The sequence below is a fragment of the Amborella trichopoda genome, chromosome 2 (genome assembly GCF_054954075.1).
Source record: "Amborella trichopoda isolate Santa Cruz 75 chromosome 2, AtrichopodaSantaCruz75HAP2 v2.0, whole genome shotgun sequence".
Lineage (NCBI taxonomy): Eukaryota > Viridiplantae > Streptophyta > Magnoliopsida > Amborellales > Amborellaceae > Amborella > Amborella trichopoda.
The window spans coordinates 64083713-64103981 of record NC_142337.1 but is presented as its reverse complement, the minus strand read 5'-3'; the positions used below and the strand labels follow the sequence as shown (position 1 = coordinate 64103981).

Here is a 20269-nt window from a genome sequence, read left to right as displayed (position 1 = left end):
TAGACCATTAGTTACAATTGTTTTTAGATGGACTACCTATTTGCATCAATTTTTAAGATGGATGCTTTATCCTTCTAGACTGCATATTGTAGAAATGCTATCCGGATTATGAAATAGTTGTTTTTTAAATTATTACCTCTCTTTGGGTGGTAAAATTGCTGCCTGGGTGGTACAATAATATTTGAGTAGTTGGGGTGTCAGATTTTTTTCATTCTCTCTCTACACTACATGGTTTGTGTCGTTAATTTGTACATCATCATTTATCACAAAATGCTAGGAATTGGAGGTTGAGCTTGGGTGGTTAGTAGTTGAAGTGAGGTAAAACTGTATCTCAAGTTTGAACCTAGAACATGTTTCTAATTAAGAGGCAAATCACTAAAATGCTTTCACTCCTACATGGTTACAAACCAGGAACAAAGCTAATTTGGACACTTTTAATAAAACTCTTTGAGTACCTACCTAAATGAAAGAAGGTTTTAAAGTAACCAAATCTTTAGTAAAATTATTTATTTAACCATTTCAAGGGGTTTAACCATTCGATTCATATTTTCCTTATAAAATATGCCAAAATCCTCTCACCTACAATACAAAACCCATAAATTTTCTTGTCATTGCCACTTAATAAGAAAGAGACATGGTATACTGGACTTTTCGGCTATGTATTTTGATATGGAAGGAGAAAATGATGGAGATGCCGTTTCCAAGGCTTAGCTAAACACAAAAATCTCCTTAAATGTGTACGTCGACACACAATGTGTGATGTATCTCACCTAAATATGAGGCCTTTTTTTAGTATGTATATGTTGATGCGTGAATTGTTAGGTTGCAATAATATTTTGATTGGTTTAGTACAAAGTAAAAATTAATTTTAATTAAAAATCAGTCAAAATTAACATCTAATTTTAATTAATTATATGAGTTAAATAAAATTCGACTTTTTTTTATTCTTTCATCCAACTAAGGTTTAAACTAAAGTCTGAAAACTATTTCAGTGGTCGATCCAATCCAACCATATACGGATCTCTGTCGAAAATGGACGAGTCTTAGCTATTATTACATAAAAAAAAAACTAGAAATATATCTCAGGTAAATATGAAAACCCCTGTATATCGAGAGAGGGAGGGAGAGGTAAGACATTGAGAGAGAAAGCCTGGAGAGAGAGAGAGAGAGATGGATGAATATGGCATGAACTGTTGTCTCTCTTGTCTGTAAAATTGTTTTCCTGCAACACATAAAAAACAGAGGCGGGCCCACCCTGTGTTAATCTTCTGGCTAGGACGAGCCTTCTTATAGAACCAGTGACTAGATGTTGACAACTTTACGTTTCTCATGCTCAGAGAGAGAGAGAGAGAGAGAGAGAGAGAGAGAGAGAGAAGCTGTTAAAGATTTTTGAGATTCTGAGAGAGAGAGAGAAAAAGCGAGAAGCTTTTGTGATTTTGAGAGAGAGAGGGTGTTAAAAAAAATTGAGGTTTTACGGGTACAACAGATATTGAAACGAAAGGAAAGACATTTACTTGTTGTTATCTCTGCAACACAGTCATGGGTTCGCATCAGCGTTCATGGGGGGCCACCATTTGGACCCTTCCGTCACCCCTCACGGGTTTCCTATCCATTATTCTTATTCTCCCTCTTCTTCATCTCCTCTCTCATCCTATCTACCTGAGAAATCTGCAAATTTGTTCATCTTTTCTATCAATAAACCATCCATGGAAGAACAGAAGAACCCCATTTATCACACTGAACTTTCTCGTTCGTCGGAGCCTTCAAAACCCAGTTCTTCACGCCAACCCCCACCCTCCTGTGAACACAACTTTCACTCGGTTCAGGTCCTGGTCTCAATTGTGAGCACCTACATTGCCCAGTTCCTCAATGATTTCGAGAAGATACACTCTCTTCAAGTAAACTTCTTTTCGGGAATTGCTTCTTCGAAGAAACCAGTTTTCTTTGAGTTCTCGGACCAAGCAATTCTCGCAAACCTCTATTGGGGAGTTCAGGCATTGGAAAAAGCATTGCCCTCTAAGAACAATGGAGTTAGAATTTCTAAATTGAGAAATGCAGAAAAATTGCTTCAAGTTCCAGCTTTAATTGATGAACATGGAACAACAAATGGGGTCTCCAACCGATACATCGTGGCTTATGCTTATTTTTATCTCTCTATGGTTTGGAAGCTTCAAAGAGATGAATGGCAAATGACTCATCACTTACTTCATGCCTTTTTAGTTAATCCTGGCTTGGTTCGCAAGGAAATTCTACCTGAATTGTGGGAGAAACTATTTTTCCCTCACATAAATGATACAAGAAATGGTGAAGTTTTGGATGAGAGAGAAAGGGTTTCTCCAGAGTTGGATGATGATTTGATTGATGAAAAAACAAGGTGGGTTGCTAGGAGATATAAGGATTTATTAATGTATCACTGTGTCGTGGCATATGGAGGGACTCCCCAACCATTAAGTGGATTCAGGTCTTTTTTTCATCCTAAATATATTTCTTTTATAGTTGTTACTTGTCAGTTAATACCATTGTTGATATTCATATTTATCTAGTAATTGCTTGTTCTAAGGAATGTGATCATATCATGGTTATCACCAACAATGACATTATGATCTATATTGTTATGATAATTGTTAATTGATGACAATAATGGGTATTATTAGAACCGTGTTTTCCCACTATGATGAGTTTTTGAAATTGTAGTGATTCAATTATGGGAGCACATGTGGTTGAACTTGAATGATTATTGGCAATTTATTATCCATTGGGTAGGAACTTACCCATTTCAGTGTTTGAATATTTGAACTGTAGAACATATTGTATCTTTATTTAAGGCATGGATTGACAAGGGGACCAAAACCTGTTCATGAATTGAGGGAACCCACCCTTGAACCTATGTCTCCAGTGCTTGTGTTGCATGGCTTTTGGTTCACTCTTAATTGAAAGCTCTACTAAGTCGTACCCATTATGATAATTTCTCTAAATCATTTTAAATGTGGTAGTTGCAGTATGATTTTTGAGTTTTAGATTGGAGTTAGTATATTGATGCTTACAGTGAAGAATTTGAGATTAATTCGGAGAGATGGAAAAACTGCTCTTTTTTTACGAGGAGCTAGCGGTGATGTTGAGGCATGATAGGAGTTGTCGATGAGAGTTCTTTTTTAGGCTTTAAGCTAAAGGCCATTTAGAAATGGAATGAAAACCATATCTTGGAACATTAATTTCCAGGATGAATAATACACTTCTATTGATTGTTCTCCTCAACACACTTAGTAGTATGAATCATTGGAAACCATATCTCATTGGTGTCTTCTCTGTCCAATGAAATAATGGACAATAGAGTTGGGTGTTCATGTCCTGTTCTTGTGGCCTTGCTCTTCCTCCAATTCCACCCATGTCCCAGTGAACTATAATTTCTGTAGTCCATTGGTTTATAGTGTAATTACTCTTCTGATTTGTGCAAATATATATATATATATATATATGTGGAAGACACGATAAAATGCCTATAGGTGAAGTTCTACAGTACTTCACATACACATCATCACTGTCCAAAGTTCATCATATGGTCACAACTGTCCGGTAGTATTTGAATTTTTATAATTATTGTACTAATCAGATTTATCTAAAATTTGGAACATGTGTACATATGACCAAGTTGCACCAAAATAAAATATTAAAAAAATAATATTTACTAAGGGGTATTTTGCATAATTTGTATCATTCAAATTATTTGCTTTATATTTTATTCATGTGCATCTCACTAAGGTGCATACACCTACAAAATTTCAGATCATTATGATTTGTAAAAAAAATATTAAAATTCAAACACTATCAAACATCTGTGACCGTGCGATAAACTTTGAACGGTGATAAAGGTGTAGGTGAAGTACAGTAGAACTTTATATATATATATATATATATATATATATATATATATATATATATATATATATATATATATATATATATATACGGTACGCCGATTCGTGTACCGCTACAGTAAACGCCGAACAACCTAGATTGAATCTGGGCCGATCTGGCGATCACGGATGTCCGGTAGTGTTTTATTTTTCATTTTTTTCTACAAATCAGAATGATCTGAAATTTAGAGCGTCTATTCATAAAAAATAAGCGAATCTACGAAAAATATCAAAAAAAAAATTTACATGAAATAAATTGACCAAAATACCTCCGAAATTTCAGGGGTATTTTGGTCAATTTATTTTTTTTGAATTATTTTTTTTATATTTTTATTAGGTGCATCTCACTAAGATGTACACATGCTCCAAATTTCAGATCATTCCGATTTGTAGAAAAAAAAATTAAAATTCAAACACTCTTGGACAACCGTAACCATCAGATCGGCCCAGATTCGATTTGGGCCGTTGGGCGTTTACTGTAGCGGGACGCACATGTGCGTACAGGAACTTTTTTCATATATATATATATATATATATATATATATATATATATATATATATATATATATATATAAAGGATGAGTTTAGTTTGCCAAGAAAATAGATTTGTATAGCTCTTGGGAGAGATGAGGGTTGCATTTTTTAATGTTTCTCCCCCAAAAAAATGGACATGGTAGGTCATTGTGCTCATGGGCAAGCTTTATTGATCATTTAGTCCTGTTTTTTACTTCTTTTTTGCAATATTAATGAGCATAACATGCAATATGAAATACTCTTGCTTTACATGTGATATTTATAGATTTGGAGCAGGATAAGTGATGTAAAAGTTAATTTTGAAACTATGAACTCTCAAAACAGACTCGTCTGAAATTCTTATTTTTGTACAGTACTTTGCTGCTATAAATATTCTGCAATTCAAGTGCCAGTCGTTTGCGGACTGTGGCGAAGATCTCAATCAATACCTTGTTTTGTGCCTATCATCATAGTGTAGTTGTGATGCTTAAACTCTATATTGTTGTGTAGAAATTGAAAGCTTCTTTATCAAAAAAAGAAAAAAAAAAGGTGGTTGCTGAGCATAATGACTTGTGAAATATTGGACTTGGAATTTATGAATGCTATCCCTTTATTTAGGATGCCAAGTTCTTACAGCTTTTATGGACTCTTTGCTTTGTAATAATCAGTCGAGGGGATGAATGTCAACATTCGGATTTATTTGAGAGAGAGGATGCGGGACTGCTTCACTATGAGGTAAGTATTCAGTTTTACTTGTTTGAAATAGTTGTTTTGTTCTCCTTTCTCTTTCTTTCTTTTTTTTATGGCAAATTGTTTGTTCAAGAATTTTCTGCTGAATTTATTTCTATTCATTTTCTACATCTGGAATTCTATGAAACACTTGAAGTATTTGCTGGGGATCTTGTCATTTGATTAGAAAATCTAAAATGGTGCAGGATAAGGGGGTCTATCCTCTCGGTACTTGTGGAAATATAAATGAAGAATACCATTGTCAATCTGCAGCTGCCGACTTTTCTTCTTCTAAAACTGATTTTCGTAACTTGGGGAATGAACGATCATTTTGTTCAAAGGTGGCTACAGTCTTCTCTGAAATTGATACAAGTCTGAAAGTCAAATGCCTCCAAGATTTCCTGAGGAGTTGCCAATCGAATACATTTCCATATGATACACTAAGTGCTTCCTCAGAAGGTGGTGATAAGGTGGTAATACCCCAAATATGAATCTATAACTAGTGGAGTCGCCAGAAAAAAAAGAAAGAAAAAAGAATATGGATAGAGTAGGAATTTATAATATAATGCAATGGACTTTGGAAAGGCATAATCCATATCATCACCTTCCAAATGAAATGACATCATATCCTGTTTGCTGTTTCCAACTCTTTCCATCGCTGTCAATCATTTCATTGGACCAATGCAATGAAATGATGATAAGGTGGTGATAAGGTGGTAATATCCCAAATATGAATCTATAACTAGTGGAGTCGCCAGAAAAAAAAGAAAGAAAAAAGAATATGGATAGAGTAGGAATTTATAATATAATGCAATGGACTTCATAATCCGTATCATCACCTTCCAAATGAAATGACATCATATCCTGTTTGCTGTTTCCAACTCTTTCCATCGCTGTCCATCATTTCATTGGACCAATGCACTATGGTTTTCCATTAGCCTCTTGCCATTTGAGAAAATCATTATGATTTTTTTTGGTGAAAAATTTCTTAACATGATTTATTGCTCAATAAGAGATCATTTTTGGAGTTTTAATTCATCGTCATCATCATCATCCGAGCCTTATCCCAACTATTGGGGATCGGCTATCATGTTCCACCATTTTTGGAGCTGTAATGGCTAAAGAAATTATATGAATTTAGGTTTTCATGAAGTTGTTTTCTGAACCAGGCAATGTCGCATCATGGTGGAAGCTCACTAGAGATTTTAACTACATATGCAGAAGAAGTTGGGGCTAAATTTCGTGCAGGTGCAGGGTATGCCAATGTGATTATCTGTTGTGATAGGTTATAACCATGAACAATTTCCTGTGAGAGGATTTTCTGATAGAAAGTGAAATTTCTTTAGCTATATTATGGATATTGTAGCCATATGAAGTCTGGCCAGTCCCAATGCTCATGCATTGTTTCCATTCTGGAATGCTCTCTCCCCCCTCTCTCTTACACACACACACAACAATTGTTCCATTCTCTTGCTAGAACGCCTAAACTAAATGATCATAATGACATGTGATCCATATTTTTTTGTGTTTCTAATTGTCATTTAATATTCTTTTCACACTGGCTTGTTTTTGTTTTGTTTTTTTTTTTTTTCCTCCTTATTCATCATTGTTTTGTTGTTTCTGTATAATGCATGTGGCATTAACCAATAACTTATAGTGAGAGATGTTGTCTTGTTCTTGCTAGATCTAAATGGGTGTGGATTATTTCCTTTTTTATGGAGCCAAGAAACAATTCTCTAACTATTTTTCTATATTATGTGCCACTTGATTCAGGAAACTCTTAACTTGTGGTTCGATTACTCCAACCATGGAAGCCAGAAAAAATCTATTTCATGAGGATACATGTGAAGTCAAGACCAGTGATTCCTCCAGCAGATCACATAATTCACTCAGTGATTTGAACTCCTCCTATTCACCCATCAGTTGTCCATGCCATGAGGCATCTCTATCTATTGAAAATGATAGTTTTTCACTACTAAACCATAGGAGGAGAGCTATAGAAAGAAAATTAGAATTTTCAGGTGCCCAAGAATGTTGTGATGCTGCACAATTTGGTATTGATAATGGTAGGTTTGTAAAAGCAGTCATATTACTGTGCAGTTCCAAGGGCCTCAGAGAATCTGAAAATGCTGTTCTAGAAATTTCGACCATTTGGGGCAGTTTGGAAAGCAAAAGGGAAGCAAAGACTTTTCTCTTGAGGAAAGATGTTATCAACCAATTATTATGTATAGTGTCAGATTCCAAAATGGATATAGCTGTTAGGGATTCAATCTCTATTTTGTCGGTGCTGATAAAGGAGGATTGGTCAATTATGGAACCCATAAAGAAGGATAAGAAATTGTACGCCATTGCCTGTGCACTCAAAAGAAAGATATTTGAAGCTTCTGTTCTTATTTATTTGTTGAAACCATCACCATCAGAGATGAGATCATTGGAGCTTTTACCGGCACTCGTAGAGGTTATTTCCTGTTCAAATCATTATATTGGTGGCCCCATTTTGCTTCCCCTTAGGCCTTCTTCTGCATCAATGATGATGATACGAGCACTAGTTACTGCATTTGATGCTTTGACAAATAACAAGCATCTATCAGAAATTCTATCTCTTCGGATAATTCCTGGGTTAATAAATATCAATAATATTGAAGGTTTCGAAGAAAGGGTTTCTTCTGCAGCTATTCTGGTGAAGTGTATGAAATTGGATGGAACATGCAGAAATTTTCTCTCTCAAGTTATTTCCATCGCTCCATATGTCTACCTTCTTCAAAGTAATGATGAGCATGCAAAATCAGTTGCTCTCGAATTCTTTTCTGAAATACTCTGTTTGCCAAGGTGTGTGACCCCAAACTCCTTGCTTTATATTCAATGAAAGTTATCCATCACATGATGGCCTACCATTGTTTCTTTCTGATTATTAAGGAAACGAACAAGCTAAAATCATTTGAGTATTAAGGTAACGAAGAAGCTAACGTTATTTTTAACATGGTGTTTTTTTAAGATTCATTGTATATATTCAAATACAATAAATTGCACCTACTCATACCACATATACTCAATTGTTGTTTAACATAGTTCTTTTATTATTGTGCATATGATTATGTATAGGCTTAATCTGTCAATGTAACATGAAATCTATCCATCTATCTATACACACTTGCACAATCACATAAGATGCCCAAAAAAAATAATAATAATAAAAAGAAAAAAAGAAAGGCCCTTAATTGTAGATACTCCCTGGAAACCCAAGATGAGGCAACCCATCTCGCCTTGGTTCAGTTTTTCCTTCAGTTACATAGGCATGAACATTGGGTTAAGGATGTGCTTTTTTATTTCAAATGGAGAAAAAAAAATGTTCCGATTTGCTTTTTTTTTATTAAAATTTCATGTTGCTGGTATCTCTTTTTCCTATTTAAAGCTTTTTCACTTTGAGAAAATCAATATTGAAATTGATTGATTTCACACTAATTACTGGTATGGTTTAGCAATAGATAGAAATAATATACGCTCCTCATTGGTCTCAGCTTTGGGGCCTCTGCATAGATATTGGTACAAGACCTGAGTTTTATGATAAGATTGTTTCTGCTTCCATGAAAATATGAGAAAATTATCAAGTTTTGTTACAATTTGATCGTCACTTTCATATGTTTATCAGGCCATCTGCTATCACTCTACTTCGTCAAATACGAAATGAGGGAAGCATCAGCATTATGCATACATTGATGGCCTGCATCCCACAAGTCCGATGTGAGCATCGACCCCTGGCAGCTATTCTCTTGCTTCAACTGGACATGCTGGTATCGTCTTCTTTTGCATTTCGCTGATATGCTCAATTCACTCTCTCTCTCTCTCTCTCTCTCTCTCTCTCTCTCTCTTTCTCTCTCTCTCTCTCTTTTCACTCAACATGTTCCATTTAAGGATTGTTTTTAACAATCAATGTCATTCATTCAGAGTTTCTAAGGCGTAATATGCTGGGTCTTACGAAAGCAATATTTTTCAAAAACTCACTGGATCCCCTTTTTGTTTTGGAAATTGATAATCGGTTTCTTTTTCTAATAGCAGATTTCTTGGGAGCTTGGAATTTCTAGTGGCCCAAACTGCTAATATTTTTGCTTGACTTGATCTTTTCTCAGGATGATTTGGGAGCCAACAGTGTATTTAGAGAGGCAGCCATAGAAGTACTTTTAGAATCAGTTACATGTGAAGGAAGTGTCATGCAGATAATGTCCGCTTCGTCTCTTGCAAATCTTGGTGGGAATTTTACCTGGACAGGTGAACCATCTATTGTTGCACGGTTAGTGAAGAGAGCTGGTTTAATATCCCTAGATCATTGGCATGTGATGAGGGACTTGGGTCCTACGGATCAAAGCCTGCAGGTAATCAGTAATGCCGGCATTCTAGCATTTAACTATTGAAAAAGCAGAGTCCCCTGGGGTGCTAAATATTGATGAAATGATGGATGTTTATGGAGAAAAAGTGGGACCCACTAGAACAAGACATGCCCCCAATGGTGGATCCCACTCTCTCCATCACCAGCTCTCATTTCATTTGACGGTGATGATCCAATGGACTGTGTTTTCCACAGTCCATTGGACTATACTATACCATGCTTTCCTTACTACTTAAAGTGATACTTGTCATTTATAGTGCGTCTTTTATGAAGTTGGTATAAGAACTTCATATTGGAGTTCCTATTTGTGGCATCCTACAGGAATATGCGGACATGGAAAGCTGGTATAGCAAGATAGCACGAAGCATAATTTTGACTGGAAATTCTGCCTTTTATGCTCTGAGGAAGGGACTCCAGAGCAATATACACCAGGTTTCAAGGGATTGTCTCATAGCCATTGCATGGATTGGGTGTGAATTCGCTGCAATGGGAAGAGATTCAATTGGGTATTCTGCTTGTGAGATTTTATTGCCCGGGGTAATAGCCTTTCTGCATCCTGGGTCAGAGCTGGAAGAGCGACTGCTAGCATGTATGAGTGTGTACAATTATGCTTTGGTTGAAGGTAATACTGTCCAGGATACCAAACTGGCTCACAAATATTTCTAACTTAAAGAATGTCTAGCAACCCCAACCATCCAAAACAAAGAGTTCAGGAATGGTGAGAAACATGAGATCATGTTTTTCCTACTTTAGATACTGTCACTGTTCTGACAATTCTTATCTTTATCGCTATCTATAGGAGAAGGCATTTCTTAAGGGGTTTTCCTTAGAATGAATGCTCAGCACATTCATGTAGTCCTCATCTTTGTGCATGGAAACATGATTTTTATTTTTCAAGTGTAGTAAATCATTGAAATCAGCGTTTTAAAAAACGCCGAGTCGAACCGGACTCGCCCGGTTCGACTCGGAAATAGTGAAAAAGGAACCGGATCGCCCCGAAAATCGGAAATCGTCCGGTTCTAGAGAGAACCGGACGATTCTGTACAGTGAATCGCCGATTCACTGTACGGAATCGGCGAGTCCGAACAGTGAATCGGCGATTCCGTACGGAATTTTTTAATTTATTTATTTATTTATTTATTTATTTATTTATTTTTTTTTTTTTTTTTTTTTTTTTTTTTTTTTTTTTTTTTTTTTTTGGTAATCCATGATAGATTTTTTTTGTAATCCATGATCGAATTTTTTGGTTTTTTGTAACCCATAATAGAATTTTTTGTAATCCATGATCGAAATGTTTGTTTTCTTTTCTTGTAATCCATGATCGATTTTTTTGTTTTTTTTTTTTTTTTTGTAACCCATGATAGAATTTTTTGTAATCCATGATCGAATGTTTTGTAATATATGATCGAAATGTTTGTTTTTTTTTTGTAATCCATGATTGAAATGTTTGTTTGTTTTTTTTTAATCCATGATTGAATTTTTTGTTTTTTGCTTTTCTTGTAACCCATGATAGAGTTTTTTGTAATCCATGATTGAATTTTTTGTAATCCATGATCGAACTATTTTTTTCTTTTTTTGTAATCCACGATTGAATTTTTTGTTTTTTTTGTTTGTTTTTTTTTGTAATCCATGATCGAATTTTATGTAATCCATGATCGAATTTTATGTAATCCATGATTGAATTTTTTGAAAATTTGTGATTTTTTTTGTTTAATCCATGATCGAATTTTTTTTTGTAATCCATGATAGAATTTTTTGAAAATTTGTGATTTTTTTTTTAATCCATGATAGATTTTTTTGAAAATTTGTTTTTTTTTTTTTTTAATCCATATTATTCAAAGAGAAAACGAGAGAGATGATGATTCTGAGGCCACCCTATCCCAACCATATTATTCACATATCGAGTCCCAACAGCAACAGTGTAGGGATGAGCACGAAATACTGTAAATTAAATGCTGAATGGCGGTTCATGCAGGGAAAGAACATATCAATATTTGCATATTCATTCAAAAACATGAAAATTCTTAATGGAGTACCCTCATTTTTTATTGAATTCCTAAAAACCAATATTTATAATGAATTTTAATAATTTTTTCGGATTTTTTTGAAGCTTTATTCTGACCGATTCACCCGATTCCGATCCGGATCGCCGATTCGCCGATCCGGATCGGTTTTTTAAAAGCCCGATCCGGGTCACCGATCCGGTTTTTAAACCATTGATTGAAATGTTGAATTTATGAAATTATATGATAGTTTTGGTTCAATAATGATTCATGGAAATTTGTATTGTGTTTGGAGTTTTGTAGGCTTGCAAAAGCTTATAAAATACTCAGAAGAACTTGGAGAGTCACTCAGACGTCTTTCAAGTATCACTTGGATTGCAGAGGAACTATATGAAGTGATTGATTATTCGGTTCCTAGTAAATTGGTAGGTGACCCTTTGCTGAGCCTTTATTCTTCCTTGCATCTTTTATGGATTGCCTAGCTTTGTCTTGGCTAATTCGTTTTGGCTGTGAACTCATTATCACTTGAGAAAATTGTACTGTCCTTGTGTATACGGCTCATTCTATACACTTGACCTGTGTGCATGTCTCCTGCCCTCATATATTCTATTTTCTGGCCATCATTTTTTAAATTTCCTTTTTTTCTTAATATTTCTATTTCTTTTACTCTTTAAAATAGTTTTCTCCTGAAAGCTTCTCCCCTCTAATGAAACAAACTTCTCTTTAGAACAAGTGAGTTTTTGTACAACCCCAACTCCAAAACCACAGATTTTAGTGCCTATGGCCCACTTGCAAGGTCTAGCTCTCCCTAATCTGCCCCTTCCTCTAGTTCTTACGATCTTTGCTTGGTCTCTAGAGACCCTTGTATAATATAGCCATAGTGTTCATGCACATGGGATTTGAAATTTTTTCTGTTTTTCCTATTGAACAGCATGCCAATTCCAAGTTTGTTATTATGTTGTTATGAGGTTGTTAATCATGTTATACTTTAAATAGTTTCCTTGTTGTAACCAAATATCCATCGTCTAATCAATATGTTTATTTAACTATTGTGGTGGTAGCCATCGCCTTTATCTTGTGCCCACAAACAATTACTGGAGGCTGGCAGCAATGGCAATGGGGCTGCACATGCTCTTCTATACTACAAAGGACAGCTTTGTAGTGGACATTCAGATGGGTCAATCAAGGTAGTACAACAAACTTTTACTTCGTGTGCAATATATACACCATGTCCTTGGATTTTGCTTACTTGGTTATGACCTAAAATGTAACTGGTATCATATCCAGTGGACTATGATATACTCATGCCATAGGTGTTATCCATCCGATGAAATGATGAAAGGTGGTGGAGAGAGTTTGGGAGTCCCCCAGAATAGGACATGGACCCAGTTGTGGGCCACATTCTCTATCATGTCTATCAGCTCATTGATATGGTTTCCCATTGTCCATTCAATGATTTCAATACTTCCCAGCTTACAATATCCTCTTTATATAATCAAAATTCTATCAAATTAGATGGAGAGAGGAAACAAATAGATACAAGTCCCTCTAGTTATGTTAATCAAACCTTCTTAATTGATAAAGTTGTTGCTCCATGACTAGTTATTATCTTCTATATCAGGGCTATGTAAACAAAAAAAAAACTTTTATCTAGTGTTCCAAAAAGCGGACCGCCCAGCGCCTAGGCGGCCACCTAGGCGGTCCAGAGGGCCTGGGCGCATCGCCCAGGCCTAGGCTGTGGTCCCTAGGGGGGCGCCCAGTGCCCAGCCTTGGGTAGCCGCCCATGGGCTGAAATGAATTATTTTTATTTTTATTCTAGTGAGTGTTTTTGAAAAATAAAAGCTTTTAAGGGTGGGTTTTAGGTTCATTTGAAACCTAAACCCACAAGAACCCATTTTAGAGAGAGAGAGAAACCTCAAAAAAACTAGATTTTGTGATTTTCATTGGATCGAAGCAATGGTTTAAAAAACGGATCGGTGACCCGGATCGGGCTTCCAAAAAACCGATCCGGATCGGCGAATCGGCGATCCGTATCGGGAATCGGGTGAATCGGTCAGAATAAAGCTTAAAAAAAATTCGAAAAAATTATTAAAATTCATTATAAATATTGTTTTTTAGGAATTCAATAAAAAATGAGGGTACTCCATTAAGAATTTTCATGTTTTTGAATGAATATGCGAATATTGATATGTTCTTTCCCTGCATGAACCGCCATTCAGCATTTAATTTACAGTATTTCGTGCTCATCCCTACACTGTTGCTGTTGGGACTCGATATGTGAATAATATGGCTGGGATAGGGTGGCCTCAGAATCATCATCTCTCTCATTTTCTCTTTGAATAATATGGATTAAAAAAAAAAATAACAAATTTTCAAAAAAGTCGATCATGGATTAAAAAAAAAATCACAAATTTTCAAAAAATTCTATCATGGATTACAAAAAAAAATTCGATCATGGATTAAAAAAAAAAAATCACAAATTTTCAAAAAATTCAATCATGGATTACATAAAATTCGATCATGGATTACATAAAATTCGATCATGGATTACATAAAATTCGATCATGGATTACAAAAAAAAACAAACAAAAAAAAACAAAAAATTCAATCGTGGATTACAAAAAAAGAAAAAAACAGTTCGATCATGGATTACAAAAAATTCAATCATGGATTACAAAAAACTCTATCATGGGTTACAAAAAAAGCAAAAAACAAAAAATTCAATCATGGATTACAAAAAAAAAAACAAACATTTCGATCATGGATTACAAAAAAAAAACAAACATTTCGATCATGTATTACAAAACATTCGATCATGGATTACAAAAAATTCTATCATGGGTTACAAAAAAAAAAAAAAAAACAAAAAAATCGATCATGGATTACAAGAAAAGAAAACAAACATTTCGATCATGGATTACAAAAAATTCTATTATGGGTTACAAAAAACCAAAAAATTCGATCATGGATTACAAAAAAACAAAAACAATTCGATCATGAATTACAAAAAAATCGATCAAGTATTACAAAAAAATCTATCATGGATTACAAAAAAATAAAAAAATAAAAAAATAAAAAATAAAAAATTCCGTACGGGACTCGCCGATTCACTGTTCGGACTCGCCGATTCCGTACAGTGAATCGGCGATTCACTGTACAGAATCGTCCGGTTCTCTCTAGAACCGGATGATTTCCGATTTTTTAGGCGATCCGGTCCCCTTTTCACGATTTCCGAGTCGAACCGGGCGAGTCCGGTTCGACTCGGCGTTTTTTAAAACACTGGATCGAAGTGTTCTCAAAATTACGAAAAATGGATCCAAACATCACCCAGGTATATTAGATTTAGTTTTGGAGTTTTTAAATCCTATTAGAAGGTGTTTTTGAAATGTTAGCACCAGAAAACATCTCAGAGGTGGAAGCTTGGAGTTCGAGCAATCAAAGTAAGTGCAAAACTTTATTTTTTATATTGCATGTTTTATTTTAAGATGTCTTCTTTAGGATCTAGTCGAAATGGAGATGCAGGTTGGAAATATAAATATAAACCCGAATCCAAATGACAAAAAATGCATTAGATATAATTATTGTGAAAAGGATACAAAAGGGGGCATAAACCGGTTTAAGAAACATCTTGCAGGTAGTAAAGGGGATGTTGCCCCTTGTAAAAATGTTCTTGAAGCTATCAGAGAGGAAATTAAGCAATATATGAGTTCTGTAAAACAAAACCAAAAACAAAATCCTTGTCATTTGAATAGATCTATTTCTGGTTCTGCTAGAAGAAGTGATTCGGTCTGGAAGTATGGTCATAACCCGATCATAACCTGAAACCAAACTAAAAAAATTGTATAAGGTATAATTTTTGTGAAAATGATACCAATGGGGGTATTAACCGATTCAAGAAACACTTTGCCGGTATTAAAGGGAATGTTGCTTCTTGCAAAAAAGTTCCTGAAACCATTCGGGATGAGATTAGACAATTTCTAGATTTAGAAGAACCAGAAAAGGATGAAAATGAGCTTTGTTCTATGGAAATATTTTCTCCAGGTTCTTCTAGAAGTGGTGATCCGGGTTGGAAGTATGGTTATAACCCGAATGACAAAAATCGTATTAAATATAATTATTGTGGAAATGATACTGATGAGGGTATTTACCGGTTCAAAAAAAACCTTACCGGTATTAAAGGGGATGTTGTCCCATGTAAAAATGTTCCTGAAGCTACCAGGGAGGAGATTATACAATATTTGAGTTTAGGAAAGCACAAAAAGATTGAAAATGGTAGAGTAGCCAAGACTTCTAGGGCCTCATTTGCACATAGTAAGAGGGAGATAGAAGAAGAGGAGGAAAAAGATGTAGATTCAAAAGAAACAGAGGAGAACAAGTGTTATATTGAAGAGGGAGATGACTCTGATGATGATGTCTTCGAATCTGATGCATATGATGAGGCTTACCCTACTCCTTCTGATGATGATGATGATGACTGAGGAATGAAGAGTTGAAGACTCTTGAGTGCTTGACTCTTGGTGTTGACTGTCGAGTGTTGACTATTGTGTCCTAGACTGTATATTTTTTGAATTTCTGTATATTGTTTTTCTTATTTTTAGTTTCTACTTTCTAGTGTCTACTATCTAACTTTCATGTGTATCAGACAGTGTATGCTTGTATGGTTTTACTGTTTTAGCATTGTATGAAAATATAGATTATGGTCTTATGGATTATCAAAATTCTCTTCTCGACTTCTCCTCATTTTCTCATTCATAGAAATATTAAATATGGATTATGGATAGAATATCAAAATTCTAATATTTGTGGTTAGAATATCAAAATTCTCCACATTTGCATCAAAATTCCGTTTTTTTTTTTTTTTTTCAACTGGGCCGCCCAGGTTCTTGGCGCCTGCCTAGGCACTGGATGGCCTTGACCCCGCATTTTGAAATACTGCTTTTATGGCACGACTGAATGTGTTCAAATTTTTCTTAGGTATGGGAAATCAAGCAGAAAAAATCCAAGCTTGTACAAGTTATTCGAGAGCACAAAAAAGCTGTGACATGCTTTGCACTATACAAACCAGGTGATAGCCTTTTAAGCGGGTCCACAGATAAAACTGTCAGGGTAATTGGCTCTGTGTCTTTCAAAATGCTTTAACAATTTTATATAGATGAGGCTTGCCTTTCCTCCATGCGAGAATGACTTGCACGGTTCCAGCTGATTGATTTTACTTTCCAATTATGTAATAACTGAATTGTGATTGTGGAATATGGACTCGTTAATTAATCTGAAATTATTTGTCATTTGTGATTGCTAGTACTTCAAATGTGAAAATTTGCATAAAATTTTATTAATTGAAGTTTATTGTTCATAATCATCCGAGCCTTATCTAAACTATTTGGGGTCGGCTGGAAATTTACTAGTTAATCAACAAATATTTTGTTCATTTGTCCAAGAATCATGACCTTTCACATCCCAGTTAAGTATTCTTCCAGCAAACCACTTAACGATTTGTGGGAGCGCTTGCTTCTAAATTAATTTAACTCAAATGTTGAACTTATTTCTCATTATTTCCCCAATAATTGTTAAATGTCATAATATCAATTTTGGACTTTTAGGCCTGCTAAATTTCTAAAGCCCAATACTTGTGAACCACTGGTTTTTCAGATTTGGCAGATGGTACACAGGAATTTGGAATGTATAGCGGTAGTTGAATTGAAGGAATCTGTCCGAAAAGTTGATGCATTTGGCAAGGAGATTTTTGTCATAACTCATGCCTCCGGGATTAAGGTAAGAAGTTTCCGGTCTTCCTGCTGTGGGTGAGTTTTTGATAGATGATTCTTCCATGCTTTGACTTCAGATGAGAGAGAGAGAAATATTCATGCAAACAAAGACTTAGATATATAGGCATAACAAATGTTGTGGTGTGTATGAGAGAGCTGATCATTATCTCCACCGAAAATAATCTTTCTGTTGCATTAACCTGTGTCAGGAAGAATTGTTCTTGACTACCTATTATTTCTTCTGTGTTAGTGTAAAAATTTTACAGTGTCAACACTCATGAAATTGACAGCTTAGAAGAACATAATTGCAGGTCTGTGATGCTTCAGGAGTTATTAAAGTCTTAAATAAGAAGAGACGTGTGCAAAGCATTAGTGTGGCCAAGGGGAAATTATATATTGGATTCAGGGATTCAAGCATACAGGTGCTGTGACTACTATCATACTTCCCCATTTCATTTGGCTCTCGTGGATCATTGAAATCCAAATCTCTCTCCCCCCTCCCCCCCCCCCCCCTCTCTCTCTCTCTCTCTCTCTCTCTCTCTCTCTCTCTCTGCATGTGTGTGTGTGTGTGTTCGGTGATGTATATTGATTGCAATGTTGGACAATACATCACCCATAAATCATTGAAAGCCCCAAACTCAGTTTATTTTTGGATCGGTAACTTCTATTGATCTCAATGATTGAGCTTACATTACGCTTCATCACCAAGGGCCGCATTTTCGGATTGATTACTTGTGTTCTCATTACTTTACTGTTGAGTTCCATTCAGGAGGTAGATTTGTCAACCAATTGCAGCCGGGAGATTAATGGAGGTGTAAAGAGTTGGATAAAAAGTAAACCTGTGAACTCCATTGCTATTTTCAAAGACTGGATTTATAGTGCTGGTGCTACTGTGAAAGGTTCAAATGTCAAGGTAAAATTGCTCAAAATTCTTTGACCCACATTTCCTGATCCCTTGCATTGATCGATAGAAATATGTAGGTGTGGAGAAGGAAAGATGGGTCCACTGTCTTGCGTGCCCTAGCTAGTGGTTCGAGTGTTTATTTGATGGCAGTAGTAGAGGATTTCATTTACTTGACTTGCAGTTCAGCATCAAGCATTCTTCAGGTTGGTATTGTGCATGGCAATCTTGTAATTGTGTCATAAGAAATACCCACAAAAAGAAAAGGAAAAAAAAGAAAGAAAAATCGCAGATTCATAAAAACAGAAAGAAAAGAAAGAAAATCTTTAAGTGTTAACCATAGGAGGACCATAAAGGCAAATTGCATTATCAAGAACTTCTTGGTGAGGTATTCTCTCAGAGGATTGTATAAATTTTTAGTGTTCTTGGGATATTCTGAGACCAAATTGGAGAAGATTATGAAAGACAATGATTACACTGGGAAATATCTACAAATTTCCCTTGACGTTCAAGTTTATGTTTGTAAGAAACCTATATTTTACATCTTATGAAGTTTTCTCTTCTTGTAAGTTTATACTAATGTTCAAAAACTCGACTCACCCTCGAGTTCGAGTGGACTTGCCTGAGTCTTGTACAGGACAAAAAAGTACTAGAAAGTTTAAGAAAATATACAAATATGAAAACATATAATGAAGGTAGTAAAAGTAAAATAATACTAAAGCAACCTTAAAAAGTCCAAATAAACATAAAAAAGTATTAAAAAAGCTGATTTATAGATGGGGAGAATTTAAAAAAAATAAAAAGGAAAAATAGAAAATAGAAACTACTGCAAAAAACACTCACCAGTTGTTCCCAAAAACATTCAAATTATATAAAATTTTTTTATACACGATTCATATTTTTTACAATTTTAATGAAGGTAGTAAAGGTAAACTAATATTAAAAGCAACCTTAAAAATCCACATGAACTTAAAAAAGTATTTAAAAATGGATCTCAAAAAAGCTGATTTATAGATGGGGAGAATTTAAAAAATTAAAAAAAGAAAAATACAAAATAGAGATTATGGCAAAAACCATTCACCGGTCATTCCCAAAAACATCCAAATCATATAAAATTTTTTTATACACCATTTATATTTTTTACAATTCTTTTATTTTTTTGTTATTTTTTTTATGGGCCCTGATTGTATGCACACACTTGGGGCTACTCAGACTCACCCATAGGGCGAGTCCAAGTGACTTGATGAGTTCGATTGGACTCGGTCGAGTCAGGGAACCGTGGTTTATACTAATAATGAAGTATGAACTGAACTTTCGCAACAAAGTGCTGCAACAAAATAAACGAAAAGATAACGAAATTTTTGTTCTTTGAAACCATCAGTAGCATAACAACCCTTTGATCCAACAGATTTACCTTCTCGTTGTGTCACTCCCACTCTCACCACGAATCCGTGGTTTCTAAGCCATAAAGTTATCCTAAACTTTTTATATATCCTCGGGCCTCTCTCTCTCTCTCTCTCTCTCTCTCTCTCTCTCTCTCTCTGTGGCGCGTGCTCGCTCAAAATCTAAATTCACTCAAAGCACTGGAGCATGGTCACAGATATGGCTAAGGGAGAAGTGTTGGAGCATTGGGAGGATCTCAGCTGGATGCAAAATTGCAAGCCTCTTGGCTGCAAATGATGTGATTTTTTGTGGCCTGGAAAATGGTTTAATCAAGGTGAGGAATGCTGAACAATTTGGTTTATGGAACCCTGAAGTTTAAAGTTGATTACTCTTTTAAGACACCCACATTATTGTTTTGGCCATGGATTGTAGGGATGGATCCCTGTGTAGGAGCTAAAGCCGGTTCATGCCTTGAGGTTCTGATATTATTACACCTGCCTTAATCCGGAAAAGGAGAAAAAAGTTTTGAATTTTGATTTGATTCATGAATTCTGGTGTAAATTTACTGCTTCCTGTACCATATAGATCTTGATCATTGTACATAAAACTAAGTACCATTAGAATGTTGTGAAAATGTCTTTTTTCTAATTTTCTTATAATGTTTTTACCGTGTAAAA

General features: G+C 35.1%; 1 protein-coding gene across 9 annotated transcripts; it reads left to right on the top strand.

Moving 5' to 3' along the window:
* Window positions 1-1104: 1104 nt before the first annotated feature.
* Window positions 1105-20269, top strand: LOC18430365 (Transducin/WD40 repeat-like superfamily protein). Of its 9 annotated transcripts, none has more exons than XM_020664848.2 (17): window positions 1105-2461; window positions 5096-5162; window positions 5363-5497; window positions 6326-6411; window positions 6930-7985; window positions 8806-8947; window positions 9284-9526; window positions 9862-10162; window positions 11847-11968; window positions 12605-12730; window positions 16518-16649; window positions 17193-17315; window positions 17620-17730; window positions 18078-18221; window positions 18290-18415; window positions 19810-19926; window positions 20025-20269. In XM_020664848.2, the coding sequence occupies exons 1-17, from the start codon at window positions 1560-1562 to the stop codon at window positions 20040-20042; spliced, it is 3951 nt and encodes a 1316-aa protein (XP_020520507.1). In that variant the 5' UTR covers window positions 1105-1559; the 3' UTR covers window positions 20043-20269. The 9 variants fall into 9 exon arrangements, with proteins under 9 accessions (XP_020520507.1, XP_088715571.1, XP_020520506.1 ...); XM_088859445.1 differs by having other exon boundaries at window positions 6326-6441; XM_020664847.2 differs by having other exon boundaries at window positions 5363-5626.

Bases quoted from the DNA above. Each gene is read 5' to 3' on its own strand.
- LOC18430365 (XM_088859443.1), top strand. From the start codon at position 1,560: ATGGGGGGCCACCATTTGGACCCTTCCGTCACCCCTCACGGGTTTCCT. The intron at 2,462-5,095 runs GTCTTTTTTTCA...TGTAATAATCAG, and splicing joins CAACCATTAAGTGGATTCAG to TCGAGGGGATGAATGTCAAC. The intron at 5,163-5,362 runs GTAAGTATTCAG...AAAATGGTGCAG, and splicing joins CGGGACTGCTTCACTATGAG to GATAAGGGGGTCTATCCTCT.